Source organism: Salvelinus alpinus, chromosome 28, assembly GCF_045679555.1.
Source record: "Salvelinus alpinus chromosome 28, SLU_Salpinus.1, whole genome shotgun sequence".
In the NCBI taxonomy this organism is placed as follows: Eukaryota; Metazoa; Chordata; class Actinopteri; order Salmoniformes; family Salmonidae; genus Salvelinus; species Salvelinus alpinus.
Window position 1 is genome coordinate 3,342,576 of NC_092113.1, and position 18,736 is coordinate 3,361,311.

Here is an 18,736-nt window from a genome sequence, read left to right on the forward strand (position 1 = left end):
TCCCAACTCGCTCATTAATGTCTTAATCGAAATTACGGATTGCCTCTTATCCGTTTGTCGTCTCCTTATGCCATAGTTTGTACATCTAAATTGTAGAAACCGAATGTTTAAGAAAGTCAGCCATATCAGCTGTTTTTTAAAAAGGCAGTAAATGAGGCTGGCTGAATGAACTGTTTCGCTGCCAGACAAGGCTCTGCTGATAGCCAGGTGTAGCAGTGGTAAGGTGTTGGGACTGCTGTTGGGACAGCTTTGTGTAGGCCCTAACAGTTTGTGGGCACCGTAGCAGCGCACTTGCACTTTATATGGCTATGGATGAAAAGGTGAATTTGTCATTTCCAAACGTTTAGGTCAGTTTTATACCGCTTTGCAATCTATTAACGGCAAGGGTTGCGTTAAATAGGCGCAATCTTTTTTTTTAATGCATTTGGTGAAGTTCAATTCATTCACACAAAACGTAGGTATAAACATAAGCATTCACTGTGAAAGTTAATAGACTACATAAACCCTTCATATATAGGCTATGCGCAGCACTTCGTTCAATTTATCGAATCGGTTATTGTTTCTTGCGCAAACCGGAAGCAACACCTGTCAAACGCAGACATTTATCTCAAAACACAGGGATGTCGATTCGCACCGAACCAGTATTAGAGGACTTTGGAGTTTTCCAAAAAACAGTAGGTTATTCTGTCTGGAATTGTTACTCTCCTGCCATGTCAAAATTACTGACATGGCAGATTCAGACGGGACTAAAATGACAGATCCTCCCCCAGTAAAACTAATCCCGTCCCAGATTAATCCCGGATTAGTTTTGCTGGGGGAGGTCGGGGAATGTTATTATGTGCACGAGCACAAAACACAAGATCTGTACATTTAGTCACGTCCGAATCTGCCATTATTTTTTGACATGGCAGGAGAGTTACAATATCAAACATAATAACCTACTCTTGGCAAACTCCAAAATCCTAGTCTCGTGCGAATCGACATCCCCTGTGTTTTGAGATAAATGTCTGAGTTTGACAGGTGTTACTCGCGGTTTGAGCAAGAAACAATAACTGATTCGATAAATTAAACAAAGTGCTGCTCATAGCCTTTTATATGAAGGGCCTACATATATCAACTTTCACAGTGAATGCTTTTGTTTACGTTATGTGCGAATTAATTGAAGATATAAAATATTGCGGGGGGGGGGGGGTCATTTAGGACGTCTTCTACTGCGGATCGCTCAAATATCCTAATGATTATGATCACACTTCCTCAATGAAAATATTATGGCGACACTATACCAAAGATAGTTTGTTATGGTTTAGAAATTTGGGAAGCAAGCTCGAGTTGTCAGTGTACCCTGCTATTGCCCGGACTTGTTGAAATATCTTCACGCCAAGAAAAAAAAAACTCCAGGCTTCCGTTATATCTGTCAATTTATATAAAAAAAATTACATTTAAAAAAGCAAGAAATACAGGGGTCAGTTTGGAAAAAACGAATCCCGTCCGAATCGTTCTCTGGAATAACGTACATTATGGGGTCATACCGACATAACCAACGTTCTCTAGTAATATTAGTCCCGTGCGAATAGGGTTTTATTAAACCTCAATTTTGCACCAAACAGATTCTTAAAACTTGAAAACCCCGCCTACTTGACAACCACCATCTGTTTACGAAAAGTCACGGGTACAACGTGGACCCGAGGATGATAAGGAGACATTTTACGGTGGTTTGGAACGGTAGCCTACAAGGGATTAATTTCAGATAGTATATGTTTCGTATATGTTTCGAATAAATTGGCAAACTAAAGGGATATGAAGGATATGACACAGCTGGTTCGACGTTCTTTTAAGGGTTAAATGTGTTTTCTTCCCTAACTGGAGTGGTTTTCGGAGATTAGTTGTAGCCGTTGGAACGCGCTTTGCACTGGGCACATTTCATTCTCGCTCTTTCAAACACTACATGGAAACAATGGCGAGGCGCAAAAAGGCACATCGGGTTGGAATTTAACTGCGCGTAGCCATAACGTAGGTTGAAAACGGGCTTCGAGAAAACTGAGATCGGGGGGACAACCGGAGTCGGAGCGAGATGGAAAGCCCGACCGAGAACCCAACCAGGGCTGCGGAGTATCTGAAGGAGCTTAATAACATTATCGAGACCCAACAGGAGTTACTGGAGATGCACAAGACTAGGATAGAGGAGCTGGAGCTGCAGGTGTCCGACTTGTGTTCGGAAAACGCCTGCTTGAAAGACCAGTACCAGCGGCACCTGGCTACATGTAGGCTGCTGCAACAGGGCAACAGCCACGCAACGTTAGGTGCTATAAAGGAAAACATCACCCAAGAAAAGTAAGAATTTATTGCACTCACTGCACTATTGAAAAACATTTGATAGATGTCGCAATTAATGTCCCATATTTTACTAAGTCCTCGGCAGGAATCTGCTCTTTAAACCCCAGATAAACGCACACCAACTAACGTACACTTTTGTATAATGTTATAGATAAAAAAAAGTCTCTATAGACGTATAGCTAATAACATAGACTAAAGTAAGGGATTGCATCGAAAGTTATTTTCGAATAAATCAAATTGGACACTGGCATTCTATTTCAGCCAAGCCAGTAGGCTTGAAACGCCACAATATAATTGAACAATAATAGGCCCTGCATAGGTCAGTGGCAAGGCCCCCAAAATGAAAAAAGTGCAGAATAATACCTGGCTGGAGGGGGGTGTGCAACACAACCTCATGTAACCCAGTTTTTTAATTTTTTAATTCACCTTTATTTAACCAGGTAGGCTAGTTGAGAACAAGTTCTCATTTACAACTGCGACCTGGCCAAGATAAAGCACAGCAGATTGACACATACATCAACAGAGATACACATGGAATTAACAAACATACAGTAGAAAAAAAGTATATATACAGTGTGTACAAATGAGGTAAGATAAGGGAGGTAAGGCAATAAATAGGCCATGGTGGCAAAGTAATTACAATATAGAAATTAAACACTGGAATGGTAGATGTGCAGAAAATGACTGTGCAAGTAGAGATACTGGGGTGAAAAGGAGCAAGATGAATGAATAAATACACTATGGGGATGAGGTAGTTGGATGGGGTATTTACAGATGGGCTATGTACAGGTGCAGTGATCTGTGAGCTGCTCTGACAGCTGGTGCTTAAAGCTAGTGAGGGAGATGTAAGGCTTCAGTGATTTTTGCAGTTTGTTCCAGTCATTGGCAGCAGAGAACTGGAAGGAGAGGCGGCCAAAGGAGGAATTGGCTTTGGGGGTGACCAGTGAGATATACCTGCTGGAGTGCGTGCTACGGGTGGGTGCTGCTATGGTGACCAGTGAGCTGAGATAAGGCGGGGCTTTACCTAGCAGAGACTTGTAGATGACCTGGAGCCAGTGGGTTTGGCGACGGGTATGAGGGCAGTGAAGTATGGGGGCAGTGAAGCAAACCTAGCTATATGAGCCACGTTACAATTCCCAGCAAGCGGATTAACCCTATTGCCACTATGTGTAGATTTGTTTTGTCTTTCACACCAGCGACCGTTTGCTACAATACCAAAAGGCTAAAATATATTGGTGAGGTTGCTACGTGTTGTAAAAGGTTGTTTAGTATTATTACAAGCAGTGCAACTTGTATTTATTTTAATGATGATTTAAAAAAATATATTCTTTGGAGGCTCACCTCACTTTTCAACAAAATAAATCAGTTATACAGTTAATACAATTTGTATGGCCTTAGGGACAACACCATTTCCTACCTCGACTAGCCTACAGTGCCACAATGCAACGGATATTTGCATAGTTGTTTTAAAGTCCGTACAATTGAGTTAAATTCTACTCTAGGCTGTAAACAGCAGTGAAAATGTCATTTGAATAATGGATGTAAAAACCCTGTTATTTGAATGTTTCATTCCATTTGGATCAGTTGCAGGTCTACTCTGGACCGATTTTATAAGGTCTAGAAAGGCACAGGAGAGTCTGGCTGTATTTTTACTTCTGATGCGCTGTTTGTTGCCAATCATCATTTTCACAGGTCATCCTATAGAGTCTAGCCACATAGGCCTGTGCTTCCAGCAGGCCCAGTTATTTCGGAAAGCTCAACACACGTTTAGCCTCCTTTCCGATCCGAGTCACTATTTATGACCTAGAACCTAACGCTTCAATATAGCCTAAATATTTGTCCATTTAACTTTTTTAAATGTATTACCTTTTTATGTGTGGGATGAACATAACCTGTCACAAATACTCCGATTAGGCTACTTCAAAAGTCTCTTGTCGGCTACCTGCGCACATTCATCCGTTCCGCTCGAATATAATTCCAGCATTCAAACTGTGCCCCGGCCATTTGAAGAATGGAAAGAGGCATCCGTTACAAACCAGCAAAAAGTTTAATGACATTCGTAGATTGTCAAGCCAGGCGTTTGATACTGAGTAGGGAGGGATGCATTTTCTGTTTGTCGAGAGAGAGTGTGTCAATTTGATTGTGGTGTTGAAACCGCAAACTATGATGATAAGCGCTCGATGTCAGTAATTGCTATGCAGTTATGCGTTGCTTATTGGTTGCGTGGCGCTTTGGCACAGAAACCTGTTGGTGAACATTTCCCCCTTAGCTGATCATTGTATGTAGGCAGCAGCCTCTCTGAGTCAGTGATTGCTGTTTAACAGTCTGATGGCCTTGAGATAGAAGCTGTTTTTCAGTCTCTCGGTCCCAGCTTTGATGCACGTGTACTGATCTCACCTTCTGGATGGTGGTGGGGTGAACAGGCTGTGGCTTGGGTTGTTGTCCTTGATTATATTTTTGGCCTTCCTGTGACATTGGGTGTTGTAGGTGTCCTGGAGGGCAGGTAGTTTGGCCCCGGTGATGCGTTGTGCAGACCGCACCACCCTCTGGAGAGCCTTGCGGTTGAGGGTGGTGCAGTTGCCGTATCAGGCGGTGATACAGCCCGACAGGATGCTGTCAATTGTGCATCTGTAAAAGTTTGAGGGTTTTAGGTGACAAGACACATTTCTTCAGCCTCCTGAGATTGGAGTGGCGCTGTTGTGCCTTTTTCATCACACTGTTTGTGTGGGTGGACCATTTCAGTTTGTCTGTCATGTATACGCCGAGTAACTTAAAGCTTTCCACCTTCTCCACTACTGTCCCGTCGATGTGGATAGGTGGATGCTCCCTCTGCCGTTTCCTGAAGTCCACGATCATCTCCTTTTTGTTTTGTTTTGTTGATGTTGAGTGAGAGGTTGTTTTCCTGACACCACACTCCGAGTGCCCTCACCTCCTCCCTGTATGCTGTCTCGTCGTTGTTGGTAATCAAGCCTACTACTGTTGTCTTGTCTGCAAACTTGATGATTGAGTTGGAGGCGTGCATGGCCACGCAGTCATGGGTGAACAGGGAGTACAGGAGGGGGCTGAGCATGCACCCTTGTGGGGCCCCAGTGTTGAGGATCAGCGGGGTGGAGATGTTGTTTCCTACCTTCACCACCTGGAAGGCCCGTCAGGAAGTCCAGGACACAATTGCACAGGGCGGGGTTGAGACCCAGGGCCCCAAGCCTAATGATGAGCTTGGAGGGTACTATGGTGTTGAATGCTGAGCTGTAGTCAATGATTGTAGTGTAATGAGACAGGCAAGGAGAGTTGTGTTGGTTGGCGAACCCTCAACCCATCGACTGTGCCACAAAACCATGCTGAAGTGGTCAAGTTGATATCCATGTTTATAAACACCAGGTTGCTAGAGTTATTGTTATATGTGGTGGTAATCCTTATGTTTTAGTATGTTTTAGTAATCCTTATGTTTTAGTACAAGGGGAGGGTCATGTGAAACTGTCCGTAATAGAACTGTCCATCAATAGGCTACCTACCGCGTTCTCCCTGTGGGTCTGAGCTGCTGGGCACATTAAATGGAAGCTTTATGCACAGTTTGATCTCATAGAAGTTTTGCCATACAGAGCTTGGAATATGACCTTATTTGGAAACCTTTGAGGCACTGTGCATTTCATTCAAGCACCTGGGAGTTATTGTGTGGAGCAATTCGTTTTCAATAGGGTTTCCAACATTTCAAATGAATGAAATGTCCTTGAAATCATTCTAAGCTATTTTTTTTTTCTTCATTTGAGTGCATTTTATTCCTTTGCTCCTGACTTGATGGGCTTTGTTATCATTACATCTGTTTTGTGGTAACCATGTTTACAAAGTAGTGGGCTATTATGTAATCTAATTGTGTAAATCAAGTTTTATCTTGCATCCGGTTGGCGGGCATTAGACTCAAAAATAGATTTGCAGTATGACTGTCTGAGGGTCATATTATTTGTTTTGTCATCAATACAAAACACTGCCATGTCTTTCCCATGGTTTCATCATCATCTCAACCTCTCTCCGTCCTGGTCACTCATCCCAGAGACCAGACTGAGCCTCCAGGCTGTCAGGTTCACTAGTGTCATGGAGTCTGTCTGCTCCCTGTTTGGTAACCTCAGTTGGCTGAGGACTCTCCCATGCCAGGCTAGCTTAGACTCGGTGTGCTAGTCTTTTAAGTGGATTTCATGTGTGGGGCAGGGACATAAATCCAGGATATTTATGGAATGCGGTACAAGCTCTGGGATAGATCAATTATGCAATTACTTCCATGTTTCATTTTTATGTAGGAGGGCAGTCTGGGTGGCTCTTGTCTGGGGATGATAGGAGGTTTAGCCGCCGAGGGCAAGGCAGGGCGGGATAGGTTAGGGTAATGGAGCATATATCACAGACCGAGTGATACACAAGCTGTCAGGATTACCCTCCTCAATTTAGCACTGTTTAAAGTCCATTCAAAAAAAATGTGTCACATGCGTCAAATGTCACAGGTGTAGAACCGTGAAATGCTTACTTAAAAGCCCTTAACCAGCAATGCAGTTAAGAAAATATTTACTAAATTAACTAAAGTAGAAAAATAAGAGTAACAACAATGAGGCTATATACAGGGGGTACCGAGTCAATGTGTGGGAGTACAGGTTTGTCGATGTAATTGAGGTTATATGTACACTACCGGTCAAAAGTTTGGACACACCTACTCATTCAAGGGTTTTAATAGTGAAGACATCAAAACGATGAAATTACACATGTAGAATCATGTAGTAACCATCACCAAATTCCCTGAGAACATTATATAGGATGAAGAAATGATACTCTAAGCCGCAGTTCCATACTACTTGTCAGACATAGAGAACTGATACTGTGTACTTGTTGGGTTGGGATTGGCGTGGGGTGTTGGGGCTCCGTTGGTGGCTTTTTACCATTTCGTTGGATGCTTCATGTCTGACTCATTGTTAGAAAAAAGTTTCTTCCAAATTGGATGTTGGGTATTATATTTATTGAATATTATATGACTCCTATTAATTAAAATGGCCTATTCTGGGTCCAATCAATTAACTTAATTTCTCTGAGATTATATTATAAACAATAATGTTGCGGGAATGCTTATCTGTTTCTAGCTACCAAAAATGATTTCAGAACAATCTGAGATGGTGGGTGTCATGGCTTGCTGAAATGACATGGAACGACACAGCTATCAATTGTCCCATCAACAATCACCCATATTAGCAAACTTATTTCAAACTTCACATTTCTCTAGTTGGGCCCTATAGGTTATTTATCATAATGAACGACATCTGCAAAATGTCCACAATAAGTGGTTGGTGTCAACAAGTTTCGGTATATCGTCCCGGCTCTAGTTTATATAAACTGAGTGTACAAAACATTAAGAACACCTTCCTAATATTGAGTTTTTCCATGTCTCAAGGCTTACAACTCCTTTAACTTGTCTCCTCTCCTTAATCTACACTGATTTGAAGTGGATTTAACAAATTATATCAATAAGGGAACATAGCTTTTACCTTGTCAGTCTATGTCATGGAAAAAGCAGGTGTTCATAATATTTTGTACACTCAGTGTTCATCATTGGTTGGGTGATAGCCAATGATGTATATAAACCCTGGATGACTGACGGGGCGACGTATTGAACCACCGCACAGCCATTTTGCTACTCCTCCGTTGAATAAAATATGTATTCATTATTTATTAATGTCTACATTCATATAGTTTTATTTTTTACATTTACCTCTTTTCCTCCCCAATTTTGTGATATCCAATTGGTAGTTACAGTCGATTGCTGCAACTCCCGTATGGACTCGGGAGAGGCGAAGGTCGAGAGCCATGCGTCCTTCAAAACACGACCCTGCCAAGCCACACTGCTTCTTGACACACTGCTCGCTTAACCTGGAAGCCAGCCGCACCAATGTGTCGGAGGAAACACTGTACAGCTGGCGAGCGAAGTCAGTTTGCAGGAGCCCGGCAAGCCACAAGGAGTCGCTAGAGCGTGATGGGACAAGGACATCCCAGCTGGCCAAACCCTCCCCTAACCTGGACGACGCTGGGCCAATTGTGCTCATGGGTCTCCCGGTCACGGCCGGGATCAAACTCAGGGCTGTAGTGATGCCTCAAGCACTGCGATGTGCTGCGATAGACTGTGCTGCGATAGACTGTGCCTTAGACCGCTGCGCCACTCGGGAGAACGTCTACATTAGTTTTTGACAAGTCAATTCTATTACAGACACCTTAATGCATACTTTTAAATTATATTATGTGAACTGAACATAATTTAAAATATAACCTATTCCTTAAAGTATATTTTTAGAAAGTATTAGTGATAATGTCCCCACTTTAACAAAGAAATGCACATCATTTTGTCCTGTAGAATTCCATTATTTCCTGTGGAGGACTGCTGCTTCTGGGGAGTACCAATATGGCGTACGGTAGCTTTTAAAGCCTCTAATTGGACAATACATAGCATCAGCCTTCCAGGGTTTACATTATAGGTGATGGCACTGAGAGATAGTACTGGAGGCCTAGGCTATGTGATGCTGGTTACTTAGCAGTCTGTGCTCTTCCTCTATGATCCTGATTAAATATGACAGAGATTATGAATGTTAAGTGGGTTTTATACAGGTTCCAGAGTTGTGTGGTGAATTTATTTTTTTATCTCGGCATGTAGTTTCTCCTGACCTGGTAACCTAAACAGGTACAACTCTGGGTATTGTACCACATGACTTGATTTATCTGTTGTAAAAAGGTTTAATATGGGCTAGGATGAGACCAGAGTTCTAATCAGGTCACATGGCTTTAAAAAACTCCTCCTTGGGGAAGATGAAAATCCTGTGAAACAGCAGCGACCTTGTACCTGTTAATATTATATTTTAAAAGACTCGGCGGGTTTCCTATACACAGACTCAGAGAAAGCAACATGACTGGACAGTAAAACTCACACGGCGGAGCTTGCTTTATACAGGTTTGCATCGTTTAGTCCTGCCCACTGTAGGCCTAATAAAAAATGTACTCACAGTCTATGTCAGCCATTGTGTTTTAATGAACAATTCAAGTTAATAATTTTGGATTGAAAAAGTTTAGGTAGCCAAGTCAACCCAGGTTTGAATATAAAACAAATGTTATCCCATTGAAATTTTCTCACAAACAAATGGGCTATAAATGCACAACATTACCACTTTGTTTACCCTGACCAGAGGAACAGGGCATATAGTACGCTAGACTTGAAACAGAATCCAAAGGAGATTTACCATGTTCAACGTCTACTGTAAAGCCAGATTTTGGTTCAGGCTAGACTATGCAGGCAGCTGCTGCTGTTAGTAACCCTACAGTTGATCAGAGTGAAAAATAGTCTTGTGTCGATATATTTTATTAAACTGAATCATAAGCGGTGTAGTGCTGCCACACTCGATTGAAAAGTTCTGTGGCAAATGCCGCCTTGCCACACGTTTTCCGCCAGTCCTGGTTTTCTCGCTGGTTACTGAATCCTAAATGGCATATAAATGTGTTGTCTCCTTATAAATAGCAGGACTGCCTGACATCTGTAAAGGTAATTTCAGCTGAAGGAAAATGTAATTAAAATGGAATGTGTACATGACACTTACACTGAGACTGATCATTATCTAAATCATTATATAGAGATTGGCAGAAAACAATAAAGTTCGGGACCATATTCGGTAATTCAGGTCTTCTCACGTGCTGCTCTTTGTCCTTTTTTTCATGCCTATTGAATTTCTTACTGCGTGCTTTTTAAAGCAGTGTGGAAAGCATAGGCCTTCCGTCATATCATCAGACACTAGATAATCATCAGCCTTTCGTGTCATTGAGGCAGCGCAGTCTTGAATCGCAAAACGAAACCTCTCTTATCTTGAGTTTAGGTATTCTCAAGGACATAGAACTTGAAAGTTTGCTTATTTCTAGCCTACTATTTTGGCTCAAACCACCTTAATGATTTTATTTTAGTCTTGTTGTTATTTTTATCCCCTCGGGTCTATTTATACCAGGGGCAGAAAAAAGAACATCCTGTCAACTGCTGGATGAGACGTCTCTTGTTAAACTGACATTTATCTTGGGTCCTGCGCATGATTAGCTCTCTCTTTCCCTACATCTCCTTGTCAAATCACAGACCAGTGGAGAGAGTCGAAGCGACACCTGGCCTTGTGTTGCTAAGTAAACACGTTTCTCCCTGGGTGTTTCTGCACAGTGAGGCGAGCCCCTGGGAAGCGCTGTATGTCATGTTCTGAGAGAGGGGAGAGGGCCACTGCACATGTATTTGAAATAGTTTTTATCCTAGCCCCCAGGTTAGGGTGATTAGGCAGGGGTTGATTTGATTTCACCGCCTATATAGGCTTGAATTCCCAAGCTGGTTCCAACTGGAGTAGAGCTGGATCAGGTTGAGTAAAAGCCAATTTATGCTTGATCCCAAATGTGGTCAGAGGCTTCGTATGGAGGGTGTGACGCAATTGCGGTGCCTCCAGAGACACGCAGAGGCCAATTCTAGCTTCGTACAGCGTCACCGTGTGCCTCCCAAATTTTGTAACAATGCGGAGGGCGCTGTATAACTGCGGGTTGACATGATTGGCTGATGGTCTGGGGGGGTCCTGTAAAAACACAAACTCATTTCCTTGACAACTTCCTTCGCAACAGCTCTGCTCTGCTACACAAAGCGTAAGAAGTATGAATGCCCTGACGTCTGCAGAGGCCGTATCACAGTAAACGCTGTGTGGCCACTGTAGATAACGGATTGACCATGAAGAGCCTTTAAAGCTGGTTAAATCTCACTGCAGCCTGCTATCCAGTTCTTTGTTTTACCCTACCACACACACACACACACACACACACACACACACACACACACACACACACACACACACACACACACACACACACACACACGTTCATACCACACACACTCAATTCTTGGAAATAAAGGAAGGTGAGGGAGCAGTTAGTTTCAGAGTCAGCCGGGGAGAGGAGACAGGCGGGGAGAGGGCCTCATGCTCTTCTTAATGTTTCCTAAACAGTCTGCCTTGTCAGCTCTCTGTTGTCTAAGTATTTGTGCTGACCATATGCAGCTTCTATAATCAGCTCTTGTAAAGGACAGACGTCCACAGCTGCATCTTCCCGAGACCATTTAAGAGTCTCTGGATGACAGACGGGACAAATGTACAGTACATTATTCAGTTGTTGTGTAAGTGTACGTCAGGCCAGGAGGTGCAATAAGTAAATAGGAAATAAGGTTAGGCTTCGTCCTCATTGTTAAACAGTATAGCATGGCTTAGTTTAATCCTGTCACCTGAATGCCAAAATACAGACTGGAACAAAGTCACTTGTACTTACTTAAGGCTAGCTGGCCACAAATCTCCAGTTGTACTCAGTAAAACATAACCTGAGCAAACTAAAAAAGTCTGTCATTGAGCAGAATGGGTATATGTAGCATGGTATTTACTGTGGCCTGGTCCAGTCTTCTTCTTGCGTGATGCATTAGAAGGCTGCAGGAGGTTTAATAAGAGTGGCTCCTCTCTGATCCCAACAGGTCCTCTGGGGCCTGGGAATGAATGGGGTTTTGCAAGCACTTTCATTTCTTATCTCGCCAGATACATCTGCAAGCTCTCATTTAGCATTCTAGCTCAGTTCCCAGCCCTGAATGGCCAACATGCCGTAAACAATATTTGGGATGCTGACCCGATCTTTGCAGAGATAGTTTCTCGAACCGCAAGATGTCAAAGAAGTGAAGTAACCAAAAGCATTTATTTTATAAGTAAAATTCCAGGAAATATAAACAATTTATTCAAACCAGGTCCTTGGTTTAAAGATGTTTTAAAGAAACCAACTGAGGCATCTGCAACAAAGCACTTGGATAATTAAGTGATGTTATGCATAAAACAGTTGGATCCCTCAGTGGGCTTTTGACTAAGTGGAGCATAGCCATGGGCCTCTCTCTGGCGAAAAGCCCACTTGTCTGCTTTAATACTTAGTGCTATGCTTACGTTTATTTATAAGTCACTACTTTTGACCAAGAGTGCACTATATAGGGAAGAGTTTGTATTCGACCTATGGTCTATGACAGGGTTCCCCAACTGGGTGATTAAAAAAAAAAAAAAATCCTGTGGCTTAATACAGTTGATGGTCCCTGGTATATGAGTTAGAGGCTGGGGTGGTATTAAATGTGAGTGTACAGTGCATTCGGAAAGTATTCAGATCCATTGACTTTTTTCCACATTTTGTTACGTTACATTTTAATCAATTTTAGAATAAGGATGTGTTTTCCTTCTACAATCTACACACAATACCCCATAATGACGAAGCAAAAACAGGTTTGTAGATTTTTTTTGCACAAAAAAAAAAGATTTCAAAAGGTATTCGCACATCAGAGCTATCTGTTTTGAAGATGCATGATAACAGTTGAATAAGATGAGAAAAAATAAGAAATTTCTACCTTTTTTATTTTATTTTGTGGCATAAAGAAAGTTAACACATCAGACAGGGGAATAAATAATACTCTGAGCAAAAGATAATGTTTTGGAATTTTAGCCCTCCAAACGTTATTTCTTGACGTTCTTGACGATGAAATGTTATGTTGTAAATGTGAACAATAATTAATGCCACCATTTCAGATTACTTTGACGTTTTTCTTGCGTTGTACCCAATGATTTATGAACACTTGCTTGATGGGTGGATGTCCTCATTGTGGTTTTACAGACGTGTTTAATACGTTTTATGTACACACTATTAGAATATTTATGAAATGCACATTGTTATATTTGGTAAGACTTACTTATTTTCCCTCGACTCCAACCCCATTCGATGCATTGAACGGATGTGGGTGGAGCTATGTCTACATAAGGGTGCTAATTAAAAAGAAATCACAAAAGCTCTGACGTAGGCCTTGAGTCCGATACGTAAAGCTTATTAAAGAGCAGTAATACTAGCAAGAGCAGTGTGCGGGTTTCTTTTTTCGTAAAAAAAGTATATGCAGACATTTACATAAGTATTCAGACACTTTACTCAGTACTTTGAAGCACCTTTGGTAGCGATTTACAGCTGCGAGTCTTCTTGAGTAAGATGCTACAAGCTTGGCACACCTGTATTTGGGGAGTTTCTCCCATTTTTCTCTGCAGATCATCTCAAGCTCTGTCAGGTTGGATGGGGAGCGACGCTGCACAGCTATTTTCGGGTCTCTCCAGAGATGTTCAAGTCCAGGCTCTGGTTGGGCCATTCAAGGACATTGAGACTTGTCCCGAAGCTGCTCCTGCGTTGTCTTGGCTGTGTGCTTAGGGTCATTGTCATGTTGGAAGGTGAAACTTCTCCCCAGCCTGAAATCCTGAGCGCTCAGGAGCAGGTTTTCATCAAGGATCTTTCTGTGCTCTGCTCCGTTCATCTTTCCCTCAATCCTAACTAGTCTCCCAGTTCCTGCCGCTGAAAAGCATCCCCACAACATGCTTCACCGTAGGGATGGTGCCAGGTTTCCTCCTGAAGTGACGCTTGGCATTCAGGCCAAAAGAGTTCAATCTTGTTTTCATCAGACCAGAGAATCTTGTTTCTCATTGTCGGAGTCCTTTAGGTGCCGTTTGGGCTGTCATATGCCTTTAACTGAGGAGTGGCTTCTGTCTGGTCACTCTACCATAAAGGCCTGATTGTTGGAGTGCTGCAGAGATGGTTGTCCTTCTGGAAGGTTCTCCCATCTCCACAGAGGAACTCTGACAGCTCTGGAGCTCTGTCAGAGTGACCATCGGGTGCTTTTGCCTTTTCAAATCATGTCCGATCAATTGAATATACCACAGGTGGACTCCAATCAAGTTGTAGAAACCTCTCATGGATGATCAATGGAAACAGGATGCACCTGAGCTCAATTTAGAGTCTCTTAGCAAAGGTTTAAATACTTATGTAAATAAGGCATTTGGAAAAAATGTCTAAACCTGTTTTTGGTAGAATAAGGCTGTAACTTTACAAAATCTGGAAAACGTGAAGGGGTCTGAATACTTTACAAATGCACTGTACGTGCGTCACCAACTATTGCTCCAGCAGGACCCTGGGGTGGCCATGTCAGGCTGCCACTTGAATGCATCATGAAACGTAGCCTAGAGTAAACAAACATGAAAAGCATTCTTGCCTGATGAAATATTGATGGACAGTGTGACAAATCAGGCCCAGCTCTAAAGCGCCCCTCATATTCGGGGCGGCAATGGAGCTCGTGAACATCAGTCAGAACTGATCGAAGGGCCGAGAGAGAATCGGACCTTTCTGTTGTTGGTACTGTAGTGTACAGTAAGTAAAGGATCAGTGCCAGAACAGGCATGTTCTACCACTTTGACTTGGTTGTAATAATTTGTACTATGGGGACATTCAAAAAAAATTAAAAAATAATCTAGTTTCCACTGAAATGAAATATGTCCTCTACGGGGTAGATTCATAGGGTCTATTGCACAGTTAATAATCATGTTTTATATCAAATTAATATTGCTTAATTACCCAATATATCTGAAGGTTATATGTTCATATATTGGCGTTTAGAAATGGCTGTGTTTGGCAGCTCTCTGAAAAGATTTGTAAATGTTGGTTAATAATTTCAATGTATGTTCAACTTTAATTGGAACATTAATATGTTATGGAAACAATGTTCGGTTCTGATTTTTTTTAAACATTTTTATAAATTGCCCCTTACTAACTTGGCTTTGAACTAATGCGTTGATGATGGTCTTATGTCATTTTATTCAGGGACACACACTGTGTGTACAATGAGGACGTATTAAAGGATCCACTAAGCAGGGTGTCTGCAGACTAAGCAATCTTTAGATCATCTGAACGGGCCAGCCAAGTAAACAACCCACTTAAGTGTTTATCCAGGTGATAAACAGGTCAGGAGAATTTGCATAGTGCGTTGACATTTTGAAATGTCCTTATTTAGGCTGTTCATTTTGGCGAAAAAGCTTTTCCAGATAGAACTCTAATCAGTCAGTTTTCATATAGCACTTTGTATCCCCGTCTTTACTGTAATTAGTTACAAAACTATCTGCGTCGCAGCCTAGCCCTTTCTGAAGGAACTACTGCAGGCTGCAGATTGTCCTAACAGTGTTAGCATGTGTTTTGGGACCCCTCTGTAGGAAATTAAAGCATGATCTAGCAAGCTGCTTCCTGTGGCTGCTCGTGTATAGTCATTCACCCGCCGATTCTGCTGAACAATCAGTGTGCCACGCCAAATTTACGAGCGCCTGAACTCCCTTTCTCTGGCGAAAACCCTTAATGAAATCCCCCTTCTAGATTAATGTCTACGCAGGGATGATTTGCATTCAGACCCACTTATAAATCTCTGGCAATGGCCAGACAATTTGCTTCTGGGGCTCACACACACACACACACACACACACACACACACACACAGATTCCCCCAGAGCAGCCTTCATCCTTTAATGAAGTGCAGTTCTCCAAACACTCTGAGAATCACGCCCCAACATTTCTCAGTGGCCCGAGTCGTGCTGCTGGAGGGAAGCCAGGCTGTGCTGACCTCTGCTCGCTCCAATCAGGGCTATTAAGATGGACTTAAGGTTTGGTTTGTGTCCTGTGATGTAGCCAGGGCCCGCCCCCATGAGGATGGCTAATGATGGCTTTAATGAGAGCTCTTAGCTGTATCTGATGGTGGTTCTCGTAAAGGCCACTCCAAGGGGGGTGGGACGGTGGTGGGAGGGAGCACACACACACTACCATGGGGCCTGAGTCTAGTCTAGCCACGAGCTTCCCTTTTAATTTGATTTCCAACCGAGAGGGGTGCTGGAAATGCCCTCTTCATTCCCTGTGTCATTTGATAACACTCTTTTTTTTAAATACATTGCAGGCTTAGATGTGCGGTGTATCATGTGACTTCATTTCACGCATCTATTTCAAAGATCATTGATCTTCTGATTTGAATCTCTCGTAGATAGACTTGTCTGGTAGTCACAATGGAAACGGGTCTGAGGACCAGGCCTTTAGACCTTCCTCATATGTATTCTGGCTGCGTCCTGTGTGGAAATGAAATGCTTCTCCAGCCTCCCTCCCAGTCTCTGCCCACTGGGCACAGACATCAGTTCAACTTCTAGTTTTTGATTTATACTGAACAAAAATGACAAATACAACATGTGAAGTGTTGGTTTCATGAGCTGAAATAAAAGATTGCAGAAAATGTTCCATAGCGACAAAAAGCTTGTTTCTCTCAAAAGTTGTGCACATATTTTGTTTTCGTCCCTGTTAGTCAGCATTTCTCCTTTGCCAGGTTAATCCATCAACCTGACAGGTGTGGCATATCAAGAAGCTGACTAAACAGCATGATCGTTACACAGGTGCACCCTGTGCTGGGGACAATAAAAGGCCACTCTAAAATGTGTAGTTTTGTCACACAACACAATGCTACAGATGTCTCAAGTTTTGAGCGAGCTTGCAAATGGCATGCTGACTGCAGGAATGTCCACCAAAGCTGTTGCCAGAGAATTTAATGTTAATGTCTCTACCATAAGCTGCCTCCAACCATTGTTTTAGAGAAATTGGCAGTACGTCCAACTGGCCGTACAACCGCAGAGCATGTGTAACCACGCCAGACCAGGACCTCCACATCTGGCTTCTTCACCTGCGGGATCGTCTGAGACCACCCACGCGGACAGCTAATGAAACTGGGGAGTATTTCTCTGTGTTAAACGCCTCTGCCCAGTCATGTGAAATCCATAGAATAGGACCTAACGAATTTATTTCAATTGACTGATTTCCTTATATGAACTGTAAGTCAGTAAAATGTTTGACATTTTTGCATGTTGCTTTTATATATTTGTTCAGTATACATTTGGTTGAGTTTTCAACTAGCGTGAATTCAACATGAACTCCAACCAAAAAATGTCACCCTGTCATTGGATTTAGGTTAAAAGTTGGGTGAAAAACGTTGATTCAACGTGAATACATTACATTTTCTGGTCGAAATGACGTGGAAACAACATTGATTCAACCAGTTTTTGCCCAGTGGGTGCTGACTGACAGGTACCTTTTTTCATAAAATGATGAGCTTGATTCTCATTATGGAGCGTTTAATAATGCACAATTTAATTGGACTCTGATTGGGATTTGTTCCCTCTCATATCTCTGCTCAACTATTGGCAGAATGGTGATTCTCAGAAACTTCCACCATGAGAAAGCATTTTGCTCCATTGCTCAGGGTCACGATAGAATGATAATCACACCATTACCAGATATAGTTTTTATTACTTTCCGATTGAAAATGTGTTTCTTTCACAACAACTAGCTAACAATAAGAAAGACATGGGGGGTGGGGGGGGGGGACAAGGAAGCTCATATGTCATCACTCTACTACTCAGAGGTCCCTTGGCATAGAGTACGACAGTTCTACTGTCAACTTCTCCATCGGTCCAAGGTTGTCGACAAATATACAAATGCGCCCGAATCTCTACCAGTAGCCGTCTGTATCAGGATATAACATGGTTACTTTTTGGAGCACTTGCACTACGTTAGTTGAACTATTCAGCATAATGCACAAAACTAACTGCATCCACTTGGTTTGACATTTTTGCTGTTGACAAATATGTTTCCATAAAATCCTGTGATCCCGTGTCTGGCAGAGAGAGAATGCATCATCCGAATGTTATTTTTTACCTCCGTTTGTCTTTAGTTTCCTCCCAATCTATCCCATTAAGCCTCTCCCGACTGATGCAGCCGATTTCCTACGTTTTACGTAATACTTGTAGGAGGTTGGCCGTTTTAACCTTTGCCACTCTTGCTGTTGCCAAGTGTGAATGTGATGTGTGTGGGTCTTGGCTGTGTCGGTGAAGCCTGAGTAAACGGCTAAATATAGCCCCAGGAACCAGCCGCTATACAGCCTTGGTCATCAGAGGAAGAGGTGGTCTCAAAGAGCACTAGAGGGTGTCTGGGATCCTGAAAAGCGCTGGCACAATTACCGTGTAACCGATAGTTATGGATGAAGACTGTCATGAAAAAATAACCTTTTATAACCGTTATAAAAAAAAAAATCGAATGACTGAATACTGGACGGCTGGGGAATTTGAGGTTGAGTCCGTTTCTGCTCTATTATGGACTCTACAACGTGATGAAACGTTGTTGCATAGGCAACGCCCCCCCCTCCCTGCAGAAGCAGCACATGCAGTCAGGAGCAGAGGAGAGTAGAAAATGTGCGGCCACAAAATAATAATACAAAGAAGCTCTTCGAACGGTTATGACAGCGACCACGTCATTTGACTGACCAATAAACGTAAATCGTAAATCGTAAATTTCTTCAACAGATGATCAGGTCTATATCATTATCAAACGTACATTAGTAATGGAAATGAAACGCACTCTTTGTTTTAAGTATTACAATTCTCCTTTAGTAATACAATTGTAGACAGACGTTGGTACAGAGTGC

General features: G+C 42.4%; 1 protein-coding gene across 2 annotated transcripts in view; it reads left to right on the forward strand.

The window, feature by feature from the left end:
* Positions 1-1,670: 1,670 nt before the first annotated feature.
* The window catches only part of LOC139556958 (IQ motif and SEC7 domain-containing protein 1-like), a 184,387-nt gene continuing 167,321 nt past the window's right edge, over positions 1,671-18,736 (forward strand). For both annotated transcript variants that reach the window (XM_071371149.1, XM_071371156.1), the window contains exon 1: positions 1,671-2,331. In XM_071371149.1, coding sequence (XP_071227250.1) covers positions 2,072-2,331 — 260 coding nt within the window. In that variant the 5' untranslated portion in view covers positions 1,671-2,071. The remainder of the gene's footprint in view (positions 2,332-18,736) is intronic.